General features: G+C 50.1%; 1 protein-coding gene across 4 annotated transcripts in view; it reads left to right on the plus strand.

The window, feature by feature from the left end:
• Positions 1–4,811: 4,811 nt before the first annotated feature.
• EMSY (EMSY transcriptional repressor, BRCA2 interacting) overlaps positions 4,812–20,027 on the plus strand; it is a 33,875-nt gene continuing 18,659 nt past the window's right edge. For 3 of the 4 annotated variants that reach the window (XM_044285150.1, XM_044285152.1, XM_044285151.1), the window contains exons 1-11: positions 4,812–5,103; positions 7,649–7,748; positions 8,193–8,267; positions 9,140–9,315; positions 9,559–9,711; positions 11,506–11,765; positions 13,310–13,571; positions 15,478–15,729; positions 16,019–16,168; positions 16,649–16,819; positions 19,008–19,144. In XM_044285150.1, the coding sequence (XP_044141085.1) occupies positions 5,034–5,103; positions 7,649–7,748; positions 8,193–8,267; positions 9,140–9,315; positions 9,559–9,711; positions 11,506–11,765; positions 13,310–13,571; positions 15,478–15,729; positions 16,019–16,168; positions 16,649–16,819; positions 19,008–19,144 (1,806 nt within the window). In that variant the 5' untranslated portion in view covers positions 4,812–5,033. The remainder of the gene's footprint in view (positions 5,104–7,648; positions 7,749–8,192; positions 8,268–9,139; positions 9,316–9,558; positions 9,712–11,505; positions 11,766–13,309; positions 13,572–15,477; positions 15,730–16,018; positions 16,169–16,648; positions 16,820–19,007; positions 19,145–20,027) is intronic. The other variant, XM_044285153.1, reaches the window with a different exon arrangement.

A 20,027-nucleotide genomic window follows, 5' to 3' on the forward strand; every position in this document is an offset into this window, starting at 1 on the left:
GCATAACTACTAGCTCTTGTAAGAGCTGTTCCTGCTCTCTGGATGTAGGAGAGGTTCACCCACTGGAGCCTGGAGCCTTGTAGTAGGTCCAGAGTGGGTAGGAGACGGTGAGACCTCAACCAAGCTACGGCGGTTCGTGGGGTCTGCAGTGCGTACGGTGTCAAGTGGAGTGCTTGGAGTCCTCGGAAAGCACTAGGAGCATCTAGCAACGGAGGCACTCAGTCGGGGTGCCAGGCGTTCCGTTACATTGGTGACAGCAGTGGGATGGCGTCCTAGTGTGAGGAGAAGCAGCTCGGAGACACCGTTCGTGGAGTATATTGAGGGCAACGCTAGTATCCGTACAGCGCCCCTGGCTATAGCAGGATGGAATCGGCTAGTCTTCGGACAGCGTTCTATGACGAGGAGGAGGAGGAGGCAGCCGCGGACTACAGGGATGCAGACAGAAAGGAAGTCTGGTATGATGCCCTGGAAAATGCCCAGCGGCGGCGAGGTGAGAGTCTCCCCAGTTATGAGCAGCGGCTACAGAAGCGTGTGGCGATGCGGATGGGTCTCTTGGGAGAGCAGCCCCTGGATGACTGGGTAACAGAGCTCCAGAACCTGGTATGTAAGGAGCTTTGGCTAGATGACACTTACCAGGCCCTAAGGTGGCATGTCATTCAACATTCCCCCTGGATGGCTGAGCACGACAGACCCGAGGGTGAGGATTATGATGGACCTGGGTTACTATGGGATGCCTTGGAGGAGGACATTGATCTTGGCAGCACGGAGGAGTCTAGGTTTTGGGACATCTACGACTACCGGATGGGCATGCATGATTATGCTGACGGAAGGGAGGTGAGCAAAGACATGACCCACCTGGTAACAAGGGAGTGGGAGCTGGAGCAGACCTACCAACATCTTCTCAGCTCCGTTCATCCCCAACCTACTCGACAAGTAGAGCCAGATCTGCCCTCCTACAACTGGGAAGACTTGCCGGCGATACCCCCTGCTTCCCTACCAACTCCCAAAGTAGGGAACTTCATCGACTGGTTCTGGGAAGACCTCCCGACGGCAGGTAGAGATGGGACCGAAGTCTCTCCACCGGCCCTACAGGGATGCTGGGTAGCCGGCCCAGATCCCCAACTACAGCCAGCCTTATCTGGAGTCCAGACAGTCGGTCTGACTTCCCATCGACAGCTTAACTTACAGGGAGAGATGACAACCGGTCTCTCTCCCCAGCGGCAGACAGGATCACAGGGAGAGGAGATTGTCAGTCCCCCGTCCCTGCAGCAACCAGCATTACTAGGAGTGGAGATGGTCGCACCCACTACCCAGCACCAGGCAGCGTTACAGAGAGTTGAGACAGTCGGTCGGACTCCCCAGCAGCAGTGTGTTGTAAAGAGAGAAGAGACAACCGGTCTCTATCCCCAACCACAGGGGGACAGCACCCCTAACTTTGATGGTGCAGATGGGACCGCGGTCTCTGCACCAGGCCTACCGGGATGCTGGACGGCCGGTTCAGATCCCCCACCAACCGTGCAGGAATGCCAGGAGGAGGAGGTAAGCGATTCCTCCTCTCCACAGCCGATCTGCAACAAGGTCCTGGGGATAGGATTTCCTTACCCCATCCCAGCGGAAGAGCTGGCATCTGGGCAGAGCGCAGTCGGCCTCTGCCCTCCCCTATCCTCTTCTCCAGAGCCGGACTTCCCACAGGCTACCCCAGCGGAAGAGCTGGCATCTGGGCAGAGCGCAGTCGGCCTCTGCCCTCCCCTATCCTCTTCTCCAGAGGCTGACTTTCCACAGGCTACCCCAGCGGAAGAGCTGACATCTGGGCAGAGCGCAGTCGGCCTCTGCCCTCCCCTATCCTCTTCTTCAGAGCCGGACTCCCCACAAGCGACCCCAGCGGAAGAGCTGGCATATGGGCAGAGCGCAGTCGGCCTCTGCCCACCAAGTACCTACAGCTCCAAGCTGGAGAACCACAAGGCAGCAAGGAGTCGCAGATGCCCACTCAACAGCTGGGGACATACAGAACAGAGCCAGGCCCCAAAATTCAACAGGTCCAGTATGGGGTTGTGGTTGGACTGCCAGACTAACTCAGGTACTGACCGTGAGGTCAGGTATCTGGTTAGTCTTCCCTGGAAGGGGGAGATGTGTGACGAAACCAACCTCGCCACTGTGTTTTGGAGGGGGCTGGTTGCCAGCCTCCTGCCTCAGGATTATGGCCCATACTAACTTTAAAGAAGACAGGCCGGCCGCACAGCTTAAATCTGTCTTTGGAATTGTATTTTGTTATGTGAGGGTACCCAGATGGCTAGTTTAATTGTATTCGTGTGGTCTGAGTGCCATTCACCTAATGATATGCACTCAGACTTGAGCTATCTGGGAATATGTTAAATGTCTGTGGTTGCTGGGAGGGTGTGACATTGTGTGTTTAAATGGTGATTTCTGTCCTGTTGTCCCCACATGTGTATTGGCGATCTCCCCTTTGTCCTGAGAGATAATTGGATTATCCCTCGGTTGTCTCTGGGGCAGAGAGGAGGAAACCATGATGCATTGTGGGGATGTGTTGTATCTGTTCGGTGTGTCTCAGTCTCCATTCTGGTCCCCTGGGGGCATGTCCACCAGATAGGGACCTGCATAAATACGGGCGGGTAGCCCTCAATAAAGTGTTCCTGTTTTATCCTTCATCATGTTGAGACTGGTGTTTGGATAACTGATCAAACTGGGGGATTGCTATACGCGGAAGATTTGCTATACTCCCCTGGCATAACTACTAGCTCTTGTAAGAGCTGTTCCTGCTCTCTGGCTGTAGGAGAGGTTCCCCCACTGGAGCCTGGAGCCTTGTCGTAGGTCCAGCGTGGGTGGAGGACGGTGAGACCCCAACCAAGCTGCGGCGGTTCGTGGGGTCTGCAGTGCGTACGGTGTCAAGTGGAGTGCTTGGAGTCCTCGGAAAGCACTAGGAGCATCTAGCAACGGAGGCACTCAGTCGGGGTGCCATGTGATCCGTTACAGGGGGGTCAAGTCTGTAAACAGGATAGTGGTCTGGTCTAGGGTCTAAACTGGGAGGCTCTGGTCTGGGGTTTGTAAACAGGATGGTGGTCTGGTCTATGGTCTAAATTGGGGGTGCGAGGGTCAAGTCTCAGGTCTGTAAACAGAATGGTGGTCTGGTCTGTGGCCTAAACTGGGGGGTTCTGGTCTGGGGTTTGTAAACAGGATGGTGGTCTGATCTATGGTCTAAATTGGGGGTGGGGGGGTCAAGTCTGAGGTCTGTAAACAGAATGGTGGTCTGGTCTGTGGCCTAAACTGCGGGGTTCTGGTCTGGGGATTGTAAACAAGATGGTGGTCTGGTCTATGGTCTAAATGGGGGGCTCAAGTCTGAGGTCTGTAAACAGGATGGTGGTCTGGTTTATGGTCTAAACTGGGAGGTTCTGATCTGGGGTCTGTAAACAGAATGGTGGTCTGGTCTATGGTCTAAATTGGGGGTGGGGGGGTCAAGTCTGAGGTCTGTAAACAGGATGGTGGTCTGGTCCAGGGTCTAAACTAGGGGGTTCTGGTCTGGGGTTTGTAAACAGAATGGTGGTCTGGTCTGTGGTCTAAATTTGGGGTGGGGGGGTCAAGTCTGAGGTATGTAAACAGGATGGTGGTCTTGTGTCTAAACTGGGGGGTTCTGGTCTGGGGTCTGTTAACAGTATAGGGTTCTGGTCTACGGTGTGTAAACAGAATGGTGGTCTAGTCTAGGGTCTAAACTGGGGGGTTCTGTAAACAGGATGGTGGCATGGTCTAAATTGGGGGGGGGGGGCTCAAGTCTGTAAACAGGATGGTGATCTGGTCTAAGGGGGGGTCTATTCTGGAGTCTTCTAAGGGGGGGGTGTTTTGGTCTGAAGTTTTAAACAGGATGGGTTTATGCTCTATAGTCTAAACTGGGGGGGGGGGTCCTGTTCTGGTCTAGGAGTCACACTGGAGGGGTACTGGTCTGGAGTCTGTAAACACGATTGGGTGGTCTGCAAACATAGTAAGTCTGTAAACCATGGCGGGGCTGTATTTTTAGGTGGTCTGGTTTCTGTAATTTTTATGGGGTTTGGTCAGGGGTCTGTATATTTAGGGGGTCTTTTGTGGGGGGGTTTGTGTAATCATTTAGGGATCTGGCCTGTTACCTGTATTCAGGGGTCTGGTTCTCAGTTTAGGGGGTGTGGGAGAATCTGTATTTATTAATAGGCCTGTATTTATTTAGGGGGTCTCGTCTGGTTCTCTTTTAGTTTCGGGCAGGGGTCTGTAACCTTCTGCATCCAGCTGTTGTGAAACTACAATTCCCAGCATGCTCCATCCATTTTTCTGGGAGCTCTGAGAAGAGCAGAGCAAGTATGCATGCTGGGAGTTGTAGTTTCATGACAGCTAGAATGCCGGGGGCTGCCTACCCCTAGTTTAGGGGGTCTGTACTACCCTCGGGGGTGTGCTGAAGAGGGTCATGTGTAGTATTGGTGACCCAAATGCTTAGGGTGCCCCCCATATAAACGGATGAGGCATAAAGGCCACAGACAGCTGGTCATGGAGGCTGCATGCGCCACTGTCTGTAATCTACCTGAGCTCAGTACAGGGCACTGTGTACGGCGATACAGGGAGGGGCCTCTACATCTACACAGCGGATCCTCCAGTCCTCCAAAGCTGCAGTAACACCTAGAGGTCGCTGTAGGCGTTCTAATGTTTGTCCCTCTCTGGCCTCCGTCCGCAGCTTATCACACACAGTCTCCCTCCCTCGTTTGTGATAAGCTCGCCTCGTCTGCGAAGCCAACCAATCAGAAAGCAGGACTACAACTCCCGGCTTTCCCCGCGCATGCGCAATGCTACCGGCGCGCCATCTTGACAGCGGGAGCTGCAATCAAACCCACCGGATCTACGGTGGCTGATCGCTCCGTGATCCCTCACCGTATAGCAAAGTCCGCGGTGACGGGACTAGCTGGGGCCCTTTCGTACGTGTCAGGGGCCCCCCTCACAGCGTGAGAGGGGATGCCTTCTAGCGTTCTCCCCATCAGGGTTGTGTGACTGCAGGGGACAGGATGCCAGTGGTGTGGCCGACCCTCCTGGACTTCAGCCGAGATGAATGTAAAAGGATCCTCCGTAAACTGGGTGCGCTTTCCATCCGTTACCTCTGTTATTCCGCAGAAATTGCCACTGCGCATGCGCGCTTAGCTTTTTTGTGTGTGTGTGAATTCGGCGAGGCACGCCCCCCCTTCTGACGTCAGCGCCCAGCCTGTCTGATTGTAAACATTTCGTGGGCAGTGCGGGCGCGGCTCCAGCAGGTGGCGCTCGTCTGCGGTCATAGAAGAGGATACAATGTATCAGTGAGGGATTTCCTGCGCTATTGTTACAGTGTGTGCCCTATAATCCGGCATCCTGTAGACTGGAAATCCTGATTAATGTGACTGTAGTCCTCAGGCCTGTGCTAGCAGATAACTGCTGTGTGTGTCCGTCAGTCTGTCCGTGCTGATAGACGGGGGTCTCAATGTGAGTTATGATTGGGTGGTGAGACCTGTCAGATATGGGGTCGGATCGGATACATAATACGGATTATAAGACCCATTTGTTCCCCTCCTGTAGTATCTATCCCGACTGGATCTGCAGGGGAGGGGGGCTGTGCAGGATTTGGAAAACACATGACCGCTTTCTTCGAGAACCAGCGCCCCCCCCCCCCCTTGCTTGTGGGAAGAGGGCTGACTGGCAGCAATACCACCCACAGCCTGGGGACAGGGGTGGCGCTGTTTTCTGGAAGAAAGCCGCCATGCACCACACCAGGGATGCCCAACCTACGGCCCCCTTAGCTGTTATAAAACTACAACCCCCACCATGCCCTGGTGTAGGCTATCCAGGCATGCTGGGAGTTGTAGTTTTGCAACAACTGGAGGGCCGCAGGTTGGGCACCCCTGCACTACACCAGTATAGAGGATTGTAATGACAGCGGACTGGTCCAGGCCCTTACCGTGAACTGGTTTTTGCGTATTTCATCACTGATGCTGATTTTTAGGACTTTAATCATTTTAGCTGATTTGTAGGAAATCTGGGGGAGCGGCCGGACCCCCCTGTTGTCAGATTCCAGAGGCTTTTTTGTGTGGTCGGCACACACTGGCAGAGGACGCAGGTCTGATGCAGGGCTCCGGTTGGGGGTAGGGATCTCTTAAAGGACCCCTTTACACAGTTCAATGGAGCAAACGTTCCCTCCTGACAATCGCCTGCTCGTCAGTGAGGAGACATTTACCTGCAGCGACGGGGAGGAGGGATCGCTGATGTCATCGCTCGTCCCCATCCAGGGTCGTTGCCGGAAAACGATGATTTAGGTGTCACTTCGAACGGTTTCGTATGGACACTCATCAGTGGTAATCTGCCCAAACATCAGGCAGTGTAAAGGCCCCTTAAAGGGACAGTGCACGCAGTTTATTTACATTTGCTTTAGGCTACATGCACATGAACGTTGTTTGTTTCCGTGTCCGATCCCTTTTTTTTTTTTTTTCTTTTGTATTATTTTTTTTTTTTTTAATAGGATGCGGACCTGTTCATTTCAATGGGTCCGCAAAAAATGCAGACAGCACACCGTGTGCTGTCCGCATCAGTATGTCCGTTCCTGGTATCTGCCATTTTGTGATTAGCTGACTGTACCGTTCAATGGGAGTGCAGACAATTCCCCGCCCCCCATGATTGTATTCTTGAGGAGCTATCCTTAGAGTAGGTCGTCCGTCTCTGGTCCGGGGGCTCGACTCCTGGCACTGCCACCTCTGTGCGGCCCAGTCCTATTGAAGTGATTGGGACTGAGCTGCAATACCAGGCACGGCCACTAGATGGCACTGCGCTTGGTTTATTATGAAGCAGTGCTGCATAATCCTTCAGACAGCAGATCGCGGGACCGCCACCCATCTCGCTGCCCCTTTTAAAGTGGTATTCATTTTGTAACCTGGGGGTCGTATCGTAACTTTGGTCGCAAAGTTTTTTTTTATTTTTATTTTTTTTTCTCTCTGCATGTCGTACTATTTGGGATATATGACACCAATCGGACAATATATATAAAAAAAAAATAAAAAAAAGTCGTGGTTGTATGTGACTTCTATTGATCTCTAGGCCGGCAAACTCGCCTGTGACCAAAAAGTCAACAGGGTCAGGGTCGTAACGTGACCCTATTCACAATCGGCAGTGGGTGGTGTATCGCCGAAATCTCCCACTGATGAGACCCGCACCCATCAAGCAAGCAGCGTCCCAGATCCTGCTCCCCTAGTGGAGGGGTCATCGCATTACGTCTCGGCGCACGCCTGGTGCTCTCCTCCAATAACAAGTGCCAGAAGCTTTCACTTTGCAGCTGCATTCACTCTTTTGCAGACTTCAGAGCTGAAATCTGACCCAGTACTCCCAGCTTATTCAGTGTCTGCAAAGCACAAAGAGATCCCTCTGGCAATTTTTCTCATGTTTTCGCCTTTACACCAGGCTCTGTACAGGAATATGACCATTTCCAATAATAGCCAGCAGAATTGTGAATGCAGCTCTGCAGACTAATTTGAATATTTGTGGCCACATAGTCTGAAGCCTTTGCTTTTGTGTTGTAGCTCCCCCATGGGGGGCACTTAGCGTTCAGCTCATGCTGGGTTTATCCGCTGCTTATGGTTTCTGTCTTTTCTTCTTGTGCCGCCAGAGCTGGAGGCGTATGCGGGTGTCATTAGCGCCCTCCGTGCACAGGGCGACCTCAGCAAGGAGAAGAAAGACCTCCTTGGGGAACTCTCGAAGGTTCTGAGGTGAGTGATTTATCAGTCTTGGGAATGGGTGGGCTACGCTCTGCCCCTGCCATCCCCCTAATGGAGGAAATCAGCACTTCACACGACTGGAATTTCAGGCGGGACTGCAGTCCAGGGTTTGAAAAACATGGCTGCTTACTTCCAGAAACAGCGCCTCCCTGTCCACAGGCTGTAGGTGGTATTGCACTTCAGCCCTGTCCGGCCGAGCCGCAATACCAGGCACAACCCATGGACAGGAGAGGCGCATTTTCTGGAAGAAAGCCACATGTTCAGACACCTCCAGGAAGCTGAGATATGAGGAGCTTTATGTGGGGTCCTCACGCTGTCTGTGACGTGGAGCAGACCTTTGTCACCATTTTCTATCACCATGGAGGCTTTGCAGGGTCTGTTTGATATGATATGGTCCCGCACAGGTCCCTCACCTTAATATCTTCTTATCTGCAGCATTTCTACGGAGCGGCATCGCGCAGAGGTGCGCAGGGCGGTGAACGATGAGCGCCTCACTACTATCGCTCACAAGTGAGTATAGTTACCTATACGGAAATACTGCTGACTGCTCCTCAGGACAGCACATCAATGTCAGATCGATGGGGGTCCGACTCCCGCCACCCACACCAATCAGCTGTTGAGGGTAGAGTGTCACAGCCTGTTGGTATTATACCAAGCACAGCGCCATACACTGTACAGTGGCTGTACTTGGTATTGCAGCTCGATCCTATTCCCTTCAGTGGGACTGAGCTGCACAGAGGCCATGTGACTGAAGGACATGATGTCACCGGCTTAGAAAGAGGCTCGAGCGCCACAGCCGGGATCGAGGCTGCTGATACTGATGGGGATTATCTGAGATGCGCTGCAATCCTGCGCAGGCACCTATCCCGGGATCATGTGCTGTACATTGGGCATGTGATCCCAGCCTGGGGTTAGAACCCGCAGCGCATGTGTGAGTCTCAATCTCTTGCTAGCGCTTTGGCAAGAGATTCAGACTTGCGCTGAAGGTCGTAATCCCAGGCTGGAATCGCATGCCCAATGTAAGGAACGTGATCCCAGAAGTGGCAGCCTCCTAGGATTTTGGCGTATTTCGGATAACCCCTTTAAGTCCCAGACAAAGCCTTTAATCTGCACATAACATTGTCATTTTGCTCAGTCACATCTGTCATACTCGGAGCTGCATTCATAATTCTGCTGGTTCTTAGTGAGCTCCCTGTGATGTGGGGTTCAGTTAGTGTCTCCAGATTTAGAGCAGGCTCTGTGCAGATACTGAATGAGCCGGGAATCCTGGGGGGGGATTTCAGCTCTGAAGCCTGCAGTATTGTGAATGCAGCCTAGGAGGGCTCCCCTTCTATGTAGATGAGGCTGTAGGATGATAAGTATTCTTCTTGTTTTTCTTTAAGTATGTCCGGTCCGAACAGTTCTTCTGAGTGGTCCATTGAAGGGCGCAGGTTGATCCCGCTCATGCCTCGTCTGGTCCCGCAGACGGCATTCACAGCTGCCGCCAATGCTATCGCCAACTCGGCCGGACAGCACAACGCCTCGCTGCCGGACCCGGCAGAGACTGGCAACAAGGAAGGTGAGTGCTGCGGTGGGGGAGGGGGTTGGCACCTTACACCTGTAGTACTCGAATATCTCCAGTATTGCCTGACAACCCTCCAACCCCAGCTTTTGTTGCCCAGTCCCCACCATAACTAGTAAATGAGCTGCAGGGTCCTAGTGCTGCCATATTGACAGCATATGCAGGCTGCATGGAGGTGTTACCCTGCTCTGGTCATAAGGCAGTAATCACTGACATTATCTTTACATTCTTGTCTTCTAGTGGTCGTTTGCTATTCTTACACCAGTACAACGTCCACACCTACATCCACGCCGATCCCCAGTGGTAGTGTTGCCACCGTCAAGTCACCCCGACCTGCTAGTCCTGCCTCCAATGTGGTCGTCCTGCCAAGTGGCAGCACAGTTTATGTGAAAAGTAAGTGACATCCAAAGAGTGTTACTAAACGGAGCTGAAGGTTTGTTACTTGTCATCTGTGTGTGGAAAAGGTGCAGTCACTGTGTACATACATTACATTACTGATCCTGAGTTACATCCTGTATTATACTCCAGAGCTGCACTCACTATTCTGCTGGTGCAGTCACTGTGTACATACATTACATTACTTATCCTGTACTGACCCTGAGTTACATCCTGTATTATACTCCAGAGCTGCACTCACTATTCTGCTGGTGGAGTCACTGTGTACATACATTACATTACTTATCCTGTACTGATCCTGAGTTACATCCTGTATTATACTCCAGAGCTGCACTCACTATTCTGCTGGTGCAGTCACTGTGTACATACATTACATTACTTATCCTGTACTGATCCTGAGTTTTACATCATGTATTATACTCCAGAGCTGCACTCACTATTCTGCTGGTGCAGTCACTGTGTACATACATTACATTACTTATCCTGTACTGATCCTGAGTTACATCCTGTATTATACCCCAGAGCTGCACTCACTATTCTGCTGGTGCAGTCACTGTGTACATACATTACTTATCCTGTACTGTTCCTGAGTTACATCCTGTATTATACCCCAGAGCTGCACTCACTATTCTGCTGGTGCAGTCACTGTGTACATACATTACTTATCCTGTACTGTTCCTGAGTTACATCCTGTATTATACTCCAGAGCTGCACTCACTATTCTGCTGGTGCACTCACTGTGTACATACATTACATTACTTATCCTGTACTGATCCTGAGTTACATCCTGTATTATACTCCAGAGCTGCACTCACTATTCTTCTGGTGGAGTCACTGTGTACATACATTACATTACTTATCCTGTACTGATCCTGAGTTAGATCCTGTATTATACTCCAGAGCTGCACTCACTATTCTGCTGGTGCAGTCACTGTGTACATACATTACATTACTTATCCTGTACTAATCCTGAGTTACATCCTGTATTATACTCCAGAGCTGCACTCACTATTCTGCTGGTGCAGTCACTGTGTACATACATTACATTACTTATCCTGTACTGATCCTGAGTTACATCCTGTATTATACTCCAGAGCTGCACTCACTATTCTGCTGGTGCAGTCACTGTGTACATACATTACTTATCCTTTACTGATCCTGAGTTACATCCTGTATTATACTCCAGAGCTGCACTCACTATTCTGCTGGTGCAGTCACTGTGTACAGACATTACTTATCCTGTACTGATCCTGAGTTACATCCTGTATTATACTCCGGAGCTGTACTCACTTTTCTGCTGGTGCAGTCACTGTGTACATACATTACTTATCCTGTACTGATCCTGAGTTACATCCTGTATTATACTCCAGAGCTGCACTCACTATTCTGCTGGTGCAGTCACTGTGTACATACATTACTTATCCTGTACTGATCCTGAGTTACATCCTGTATTATACTCCAGAGCTGCACTCACTATTCTGCTGGTGGAGTCACTGTGTACATACATTACTTATCCTGTACTGATCCTGAGTTACATCCTGTATTATACTCCAGAGCTGCACTCACTATTCTGCTGGTGCAGTCACTGTGTACATACATTACATTACTTATCCTTTACTGATCCTGAGTTACATCCTGTATTATACTCCAGAGCTGCACTCACTATTCTGCTGGTGCAGTCACTGTGTATATACAGCCAATGTCCAGGTGTGGCGCTGTTTCTAGAAGTAGGCAGCCATGTTTTGCACAGATGACATCATTTATCCGTTATGTGATCTCTTTCCCGTTTAGGTGTCAACTGTTCGGATGATGACGAGAAGCCTCGCAAGCGACGGAGAACCAACTCCAGCAGCTCCTCCCCCGTGGTCCTAAAAGATGTTCCCAAACCCACAACTCCGGTCTCGAAAACCATCACTCTGCCCGTCGCCGGCAGCCCCAAAATGAGCAACATCATGCAGAGCATTGCCAACTCCTTACCCCCGCACATGTCGCCGGTGAAGATCACATTTACCAAACCCGCCACCCAGACCACCAACACCTCCACCCAGAAGGTGAGCACATGGTTCCTAAAACGCTGCTGTTCTGTAACGTGCATCAGTTTCTTGGAAAGCTGGATGACAACCAGTATGGCCGCCAGTACAGCTTTCCCAGACTGCTGATACCGCTGTGCTGTATGCGCGCAGGAAATGAGTCCCCTCTGTAGAGCGGCCGCATCCTTAAAGGGATTTTCCAGGCTTTGAGGGATGAGGAAGGGCCTTAAAGGGGTTTTCCAATTTTGGACAATGGGGGGTATATCGGTAGGATATGCCCCCAGTGTCCGATAGGTGCGGGTCCCAACTCTGCGAAAGTGCACTGCGCATGCGCGGCCACCCTCCATTCATTCCTAGAGGGGAGCGCTGAAAATTTCCGTGAGCCCCCATAGAAGTGAATGGAGGGGTGGCTGCGAATGCGCGCTGCACTTCCTTTTCATTTCAATGGGACTTCCGAATATAGCCGAGCGCGCCGCATAGGAATGAGCCCCTTCTCTTTGCTTTATTTTTTTAACTAGCATGCAATGTACATCTCTAAAAAGATGCAGACGTGTATTATGACCCTGAACCAGAAGAGGGCAGCAGTGAGTAATAGGCTGGGGCAGCATGCCAATGTGCAAAATAATACCGCAATATGGTGCTACTTCATTGCAGCTAATTTTAGTGCATGTGATCGCTCTGTGACCATGACCCCAACGCCCGTCAGAAATCCATCCCTGCTAGATTTGAATTGATAGTTGCGATTTGCGATGAGTTCCCCTTTGAACATTGTATGTAAAGGCCTTTCTAGTATACTTTAAATTGTCAATATTCACAATCTTTCTTTGCTGCTACCTGTCAGTGAATGGAAACTTATTTTTATTTTTATTTTTGTTTTGTCGCTTGCATCCAAGAGGATGCTTGCAGTTCTGCTTACACAGCTGAAGTGGCGTTACAGTTCTGTACAGACCATCTGCTGTGATGTAAACAGACTGGTGCATTTTGCCTGCACTGATGCATTGTAACAAACTCCTGTCACAGGAGGGAGATTTGTGCTGTTGATGTATGTGACTCACAGAGTGTGTGTGTGTTTTTTTTTTTTTTTTTTTAATCAGATCTTTTTTTATTAGAAAGATTAATCGACATACAGTATCAAACAATGCCAATCATTGTACATTACAAATGATAAGTGCAGAAACTTCCATATCACACCATATGATACCGTCAGGAATCACAAATATGTGATAATATAACTGGTATAAACCCCCCCCCCCCCCATTCCAGACAGAGGTGTTTTTTTTAGACTGGATGCAGTTGTAACAAACCCTCAGCTGTAAAAAGTAAATAAATGAGGTCTGTACAGGATTTCAATATCTGGATATAAACAGAAATTGTTTCCATTTGCTGTCAGCAAGCGGAGATGTTGAAAATGAGAAATTGGAACACAAAATTAAGATAAAAAAGGGGTCTGCAGCTTTATATATAAATATGAAACTTTATTTACATAAAAGACTAAAATCCCTTTAACATTGTGGCATGCTGACGGTTTCCTTATCTGTTTTTCTTCTGCCTCCCTTCCCGGACAGGTCATTATCGTTACAACCTCTCCAAGCTCAACGTTTGTCCCCAACATTTTATCCAAGTCTCACAACTATGCAGCCGTCACCAAGCTGATCCCCACCTCCGTCATCACCTCCACCACGCAGAAGCCACCAGTGGTCGCCACCTTGGCCCAGTCCTCTGCTGTTATGACCGGTGGTACCTCAACTCCGGTGTCTACAGGAAGCATTGCCGTCACCACAGTGGTGTCTTCAACCCCATCCCTTGTGATGTCAACCGTGGCCCAAAGTAAGAGATGGTTCTGCTTCTCCCTTATGCAGCCTCCAGTGACCCCAGGGTGCAGGATACAGGAGCTTTTCTTCATGTTATCACCCCGCTTACCAATCGCAGTCTGTTCCTGACATCTCTTCAATGGCACAGCCTATAGTTACCCTGGGGGGGGGGGATACTGCAACTTTTGTTCACATCATCATCACCTCATAACAGTCACAACCTGTTACTGGCATTCTCCACTAAGGCCTCATGCACACGACCGTTGTTTCGTTTTTCGTGATTTTCTGCCGACCCATTGACTTTCAATGGGTCAGTTGAAAACTCGGCTAATGCACCGTTTGTCATCCGCGTCCGTGATCCGTGTTTTCAGTCTGTCAGAACAATTATAACCTGTCCTATTTTATTTTTTTTTTTTCACGGAAAACTGTACGCGGACCCATTCAAGTCAATAGATCCGTGAAAAAACGCGGAGGCACACAAGATTGTCCCGCGTCCGTTTTTTTCCTATCATTTGCATGGCAAACTTGACTTAGATTTTTTTTAACTTTCCTTCATGTCTGAAGACACGCGGAAACAAAAACAGACACGGAACAACGGAACCCCTTTTTGCAGACCGCAAAAAAGTACTGTCGTGTGCATGAGGCCTACCCTACGATGAGAGGGGGGGATAAAGGGACTTTTCTTCACTTTTGGCAATGACACCCTGTTACTGTCACCGCCTCCCCTATACAGCCTCCAGTGACCCCAAGGTGGAGGATACAGGAGCTTTTCTTCATGTTATCCTCCCCTTTTACCGATCACGGCTTCTGAGGCTTCTTTCACACCTTTTTGTCCGGTAGATTCTCTGCATATTTGCCAGGTAGTGGCGAGATCTCTTCCGGACCCTATTGTAGTCAGTGGGGTCTGGCGGATAGGCAGTAGTATCCGGCAATGCCGGATCCAGAGAACTCTGGCAGGTTGTTCTCTACCAGAACAATTTTTTGGAGTTCCTTGCTGCATGTGTGAAATTAGCCTAAATGTTATCCCCTCCCCCTTGTACAGCCTCGGGCTACCCAGCATGGGGATACAGGAAGTTTTCTTCGTGTTATCACCCTCTTAGCAGTCACCCCTTTTTTACTGTCACCCCCAGCCTTATACAACCTCCAGTGACCCCAGTTTGAGGGATACAGGAAGTCTTCTTAATGTCATCACATCCTGTTAATGTCATCTCCCCCTGGACTTCCTCCAGTGACCGCAGCATGGAGATACGGGAGCTTTTCTTCATGCCATCACCCCTCTTACCAATTCTCCCCTGTACAGCCTCGAGTAACCCTAGCATGGGGATACAGGAGCTTTTATCTATGTTATCACCCCCCCCCCCTTTTAACTATCTCTCCCTGTACAGCCTCCAGTGACCTCAGCATAGGGATACAGGAGCTTTTCTTCATGCCATCACCCCTCTTACCAGTCAGAGTACATGTGCCATATTTGAGGGGGGAGGATAAGAAGATGAGCCAGATGTCTACTTTCAGAAATCATGAACGTTGTGGTTCAATGTCATTTATTTTTTTTCATATTTTTTAATTCAGGTTCGAAAGAAGTAAAAAGGTCTACAAAATTCTCATATACTTTGTTCATTTCCACACCGTTTTCAAGTCCCCCTCTTGCTGTCAGTGAAAGGAAACCTCCCTGTGCACATTTAGGGGCTGAACATTCAGCTGTCAGGTGCAGGTCTCGTTACTCTCTCTTTGCAGATGTCTTCATATCAAAACAGATTTTCATCCTCCCGGTGTTTCCAGTCACTGACAGCAAGCAGATGCATTAAAAATGGTGAAGAATTGAAAGACAAAGTTGCAGAACCTTCCGTTCTACAGTGATAAAACTTTCTTTACAGCAGACGGGCCGACTCCTATGTGTGACATCTCTTATCTTTCTGGGTTAGGTGTCTCTACGTCAACAGTAAAAGCCGCTTCCAATCGACTTCCCTCCCCCAAAAGCCTGTTGGCCTCTCCCGGTCAAATCTTTGCACAGTTTCCCAAGCAGTTCCAGCAGTCGCCAAAACACCAGATCCATCAGATAACGCAGCAGACGTCTCCTCTGGCACAACCAACCGCCCTATCCCACCCTGGTCCATCCCCACAGCAACAGCTGCCCCCGGGGATCAAACCCACCATACAGATCAAGCAGGAGTCTGGTGAGTACCGATTCTCCATGTGCCATCGCCGGTAGGTGGAAAACCTGCAGGATCTGTGGATATGTTCAGAATCCTCCTCCGTTACCAAAAAATCCATCTAGTGTAAAAGACAGAGATGAGGGGGATGAGGCTGCAGTTATGTATGTTTCAGAGAAACTGCTTGAAGGAAAGAGTGTGTTCAGCTGGGAAGGTATCCCAGTAGTTTTAGCCACACCCCACTGCTGACATCACAGTAGTAAGGGCCCCGCCCACTTGATCATATTTTATTTTCCTTTTTATTGTATTTCAGGTGTCAAAATAATCACACAACAAGTTCAACCCAGCAAGATCCTCCCCAAACCGATGTCCGCATCTCTTCCGAACAGCAGCAACGCCCCAATCATGGTGGTCAGCAGCAACGGGGCAATAATGACGACCAAGCTGGTCACCGCTCCCGGCGGTAAGTGTCAGACTAATCAGAGAGTTTTTGTCAGGCTACCACTGGGCAGTCACCTCAATACATTTAATACTCCAGCAGAATAGTGAGTGCAGCTCTGGAGTATAATACAGGATGTAACTCAGGATAAGTAATGTAATGTATGTACACAGTGACTGCACCAGCAGAATAGTGAGTGCAGCTCTGGAGTATAATACAGGATGTAACTCAGGATCAGTACAGGATAAGTAATGTATGTACACAGTGACTGCACCAGCAGAATAGTGAGTACAGCTCTGGAGGATAATACAGGATGTAACTCAGGATAAGTAATGTAATATTTGTACACAGTGACTGCACCAGCGGAATAGTGAGTGCAGCTCTGGAGTATAATACAGGATGTAACTGATTGTAGGTTGAATATAGTTTTTGGCTGCTAGAATAACCTCAGTTCGGGGGAGAAACCCTCTAATTCTGTTGCTTTTCCTTCCCTCCTATCTACAGGGACACAGACGACTTACACACGTCCGGCTGTCAGCTCAGCCCTTGGGGCTCGTATGGCAGCTACTCCAGGTGCCACATATGTGAAGACCACCAGTGGAAGTATTATCACCGTGGTGCCAAAATCGCTGGCCACATTGGGAGGCAAGATCATCACTAGCAACATCGTATCTGGTCAGTGCATGTGGCAGGTCCATGAAGGGTTAAAAATAATTATTTAAGTTTTATATAGGGGTGCACCGAAATGAAAATTCTGGTCCGAAACCGAAACCGAAAATTCAGGATACCCCTTGACCGAAACCGAAACCGAAAATGGCTTTTTGCCCAAATACTTTTAAAAGACCCCCCAGCCCATAACAGTGCCATCCACAGACCCCCCCACCTCATAACAGTGCCATCCACAGACCCCCACCCCATAACAGTGCCATCCACAGCCCCCATTGTACAATTAATAGATTAATAGAAAATATTTCAAAATAGCGGGGAGGGACTGGGAGGAGGAGCTGGGGGCCGGTGCGTTCACTGTGCTCCGGCCCCCAGCTCCAGTAGTTATAAAATGTTGTACAATTAATAAGCATTCTATTCATGAGGCCCCCTCTGCAGTATTACATTCAATACAGCCACATCCTACTCACAGGGCTGTCATCTTAATGCTGGCCGGCCGGGCAGAGGAGCTGCAGCGTCACAACTGACGTCATGTGCCCGGCCTACTTTCTGAATGAAGGAGGCGGCGCAGGCATGTGACGTCAGTCGTGACGCTTCCGCTCGTCTGCCCGGCCGGCCAGCACAGCCCTGTGAGTAGGATGTGGCTGTATTGAATGTAATACTGCAGAGGGGGCCAAATGAATAGAATGCTTATTAATTGTACAACATTTTATAACTACTGGAGCTGGGGGCCGGAGCACAGTGAACGCACCGGCCCCCAGCTCCTCCTCCCAGTCCCTCCCCGCTATTTCCAGCCGATATGTAAAAATATCGGCAGAAACAGATTAGGTGCATTCTCGGCCGATATTTTCGGCCGCCGAAATTTCGGTGCACCCCTAGTTTTATATAAAGAGAATCCTCTTATAATGGAAGGTTCTGCGGCTTGTCATATCTTTCGTGCTCAGTTCTTTACTTTTTCCAATATCTCTGCTTTCTATCATTGAATGGCGACATTAGTCTTGACAGCTACACACAAGCGTCACAGATGTGTTTCCATTCATTGACAGCAGTCAGAAATCTTAAATCTGTGAGGAACGGATCTAGAAGTTCAGTATCTCTTCAGTTTGTCATCTGATTCAGGAGTCTGGGAAAGCTGGGTGACTCCTGCTCGGGCTGTAGCTGTGGCCATATTGATTACCACCCAGCTTTCCCAGAAATAGATGGGTAGAGTTTGATGACTGATGTAGAATTCCGTGGATAGTTTCGGATTTTGGGAGGACGCTCTTTATCTCCGTTTTTATGTGGGATTCTTTCTGGCTGAAGGCTTAGCCGGAGCCGAGGATCGTCTGTCTTACAAGGTGTCGGAGGACCCGCCGGCTCCAGACATTTTAGTAGGGGCCCTGTAAAACCTCTGAAGGCACTTTATAGGGTGTCGGTGATCCGGGCCTTGCAGGGTGACACATTCCTGTAATACAATACACGGAGTAGAGGTGAGGGGCGGCCAAGGGTTTCAGTACAGGGACACCGGACCAGCCATTACCTCCTGGGCGCTGGGTGCCTGCCCTGTGTTTTTCCTTGGGTCGGCTGCACTTTAGTTCTGTTCCATTAGGGCACAGTTGTGGCCACAGACCAAAACTTATCTGCAGGGGTACACATGCTTCACTGTGCAGGAGTAGGAGGGCACCCCGACTGGCTGGCAGTGCCATATATGGGGGCGAACACTGGCCAGCTGTATATGGCGGACACCCAGACTGGCAACTCTTTGTGGAGGTGTATCCTGGTTGGCAGCACTGCATATGGGTGGTTCATATGGGGTAAACCATACACTGTATGGGGGCACCTGGTGTGGCGGCGCTGCGTATGGTGGGGGCACCTGGTGTGGCGGCGCTGCGTATGGTGGGGGGCACCTGGCGTGGCGGCGCTGCGTATGGTGGGGGGCACCTGGCGTGGCGGCGCTGCGTATGGTGGGGGGCACCTGGCGTGGCGGCGCTGCGTATGGTGGGGGGCACCTGGCGTGGCGGCGCTGCGTATGGTGGGGGGCACCTGGCGTGGCGGCGCTGCGTATGGTGGGGGGCACCTGGCGTGGCGGCGCTGCGTATGGTGGGGGGCACCTGGCGTGGCACCATGTCATTGAAGCCCCCACAATGTTCCAGTTCCTGAATGTAAGCCATTTCTCCTTGTTATCAGCCACATCGTAATTGTCTGTCTTCCCTTTAAGGTACAACCACAAAAATCACCACCATCCCTATGACTTCTAAACCGAATGTCATTGTGGTGCAGAAAACGACTGGTAAAGGCACCACCATCCAGGGCATCCCGGGGAAAAATGTTGTGACGACGCTGCTGAATGCCGGGGTAAGTGCACATGGCCATAGCTTCCAAATGCTGCAGAGGGGTTGTGTCATCTGTATAGGTGAGAGGTGTTAGTCTGATATCGAACAGGACATCTCCGCTCCTGTATTCATCTCATAGGGGATAACATTGTAAACTCCTTGTGATTTGTTTCTATTCACTGACAACAAGCAAATATTGGAAAATAAGTCATCAAAGTCTGCAGAATATTGAAAAGTTGCAAATCCGATCTGATTGCGGAGTCTGGCATCACGATGGGAATGGCATGGGACCAGATAAAGGGTATAACTGGTACCCACAGGTAAAATATACTGAGGCATAAGTACCCAGGTATATTTAAGTCTAAAAAAAAAGTTGGAAGTAACCCCATATATTCGGCTTACTCAGATTACAAACATTTAACTCCTCAGATGCCATGGTCAATTGCGACCACAGCATCTGAGCGGTCATATGGAGTCGGGGGGGCTCCCTGTGAAGAGATCGTGGGAGGACTTTGATTGTTATGGCAGCCGGGGCCCTTATGAAGGCTCCCAGGTCTGCCATAGTAGTGTTGCTATTATGCCCTCCCACAGGCAGGGCTTAAAGGGGTTATATATCCCCAATTTTATCCAGGCAGCCTCCCTGATGTGAGCATTTCATGCTCCGATGATCTCCTTTGCCCTGCACTGATCCACGCAGGGCAAAGTTTTTAGTTTTTTTTTTCTGATCTGGTGACGTAACGAGGTTTCCATGGGGGAAGCCAGACGGAGGCTTCTGCCTAGCAGTGAGCCCGGTGACGTCACTGGCACTAATGGGCAGGCTTTAGAGCTGCCCTAGCCTGTTGAAAGGCCAGGGCAGCATTAAAGCCCGCCCATCGGTGCAGGTGACGTCACTGGGAACACTGCTA

Source organism: Bufo gargarizans, chromosome 3 (genome assembly GCF_014858855.1).
Source record: "Bufo gargarizans isolate SCDJY-AF-19 chromosome 3, ASM1485885v1, whole genome shotgun sequence".
Classification (NCBI taxonomy): domain Eukaryota; kingdom Metazoa; phylum Chordata; class Amphibia; order Anura; family Bufonidae; genus Bufo; species Bufo gargarizans.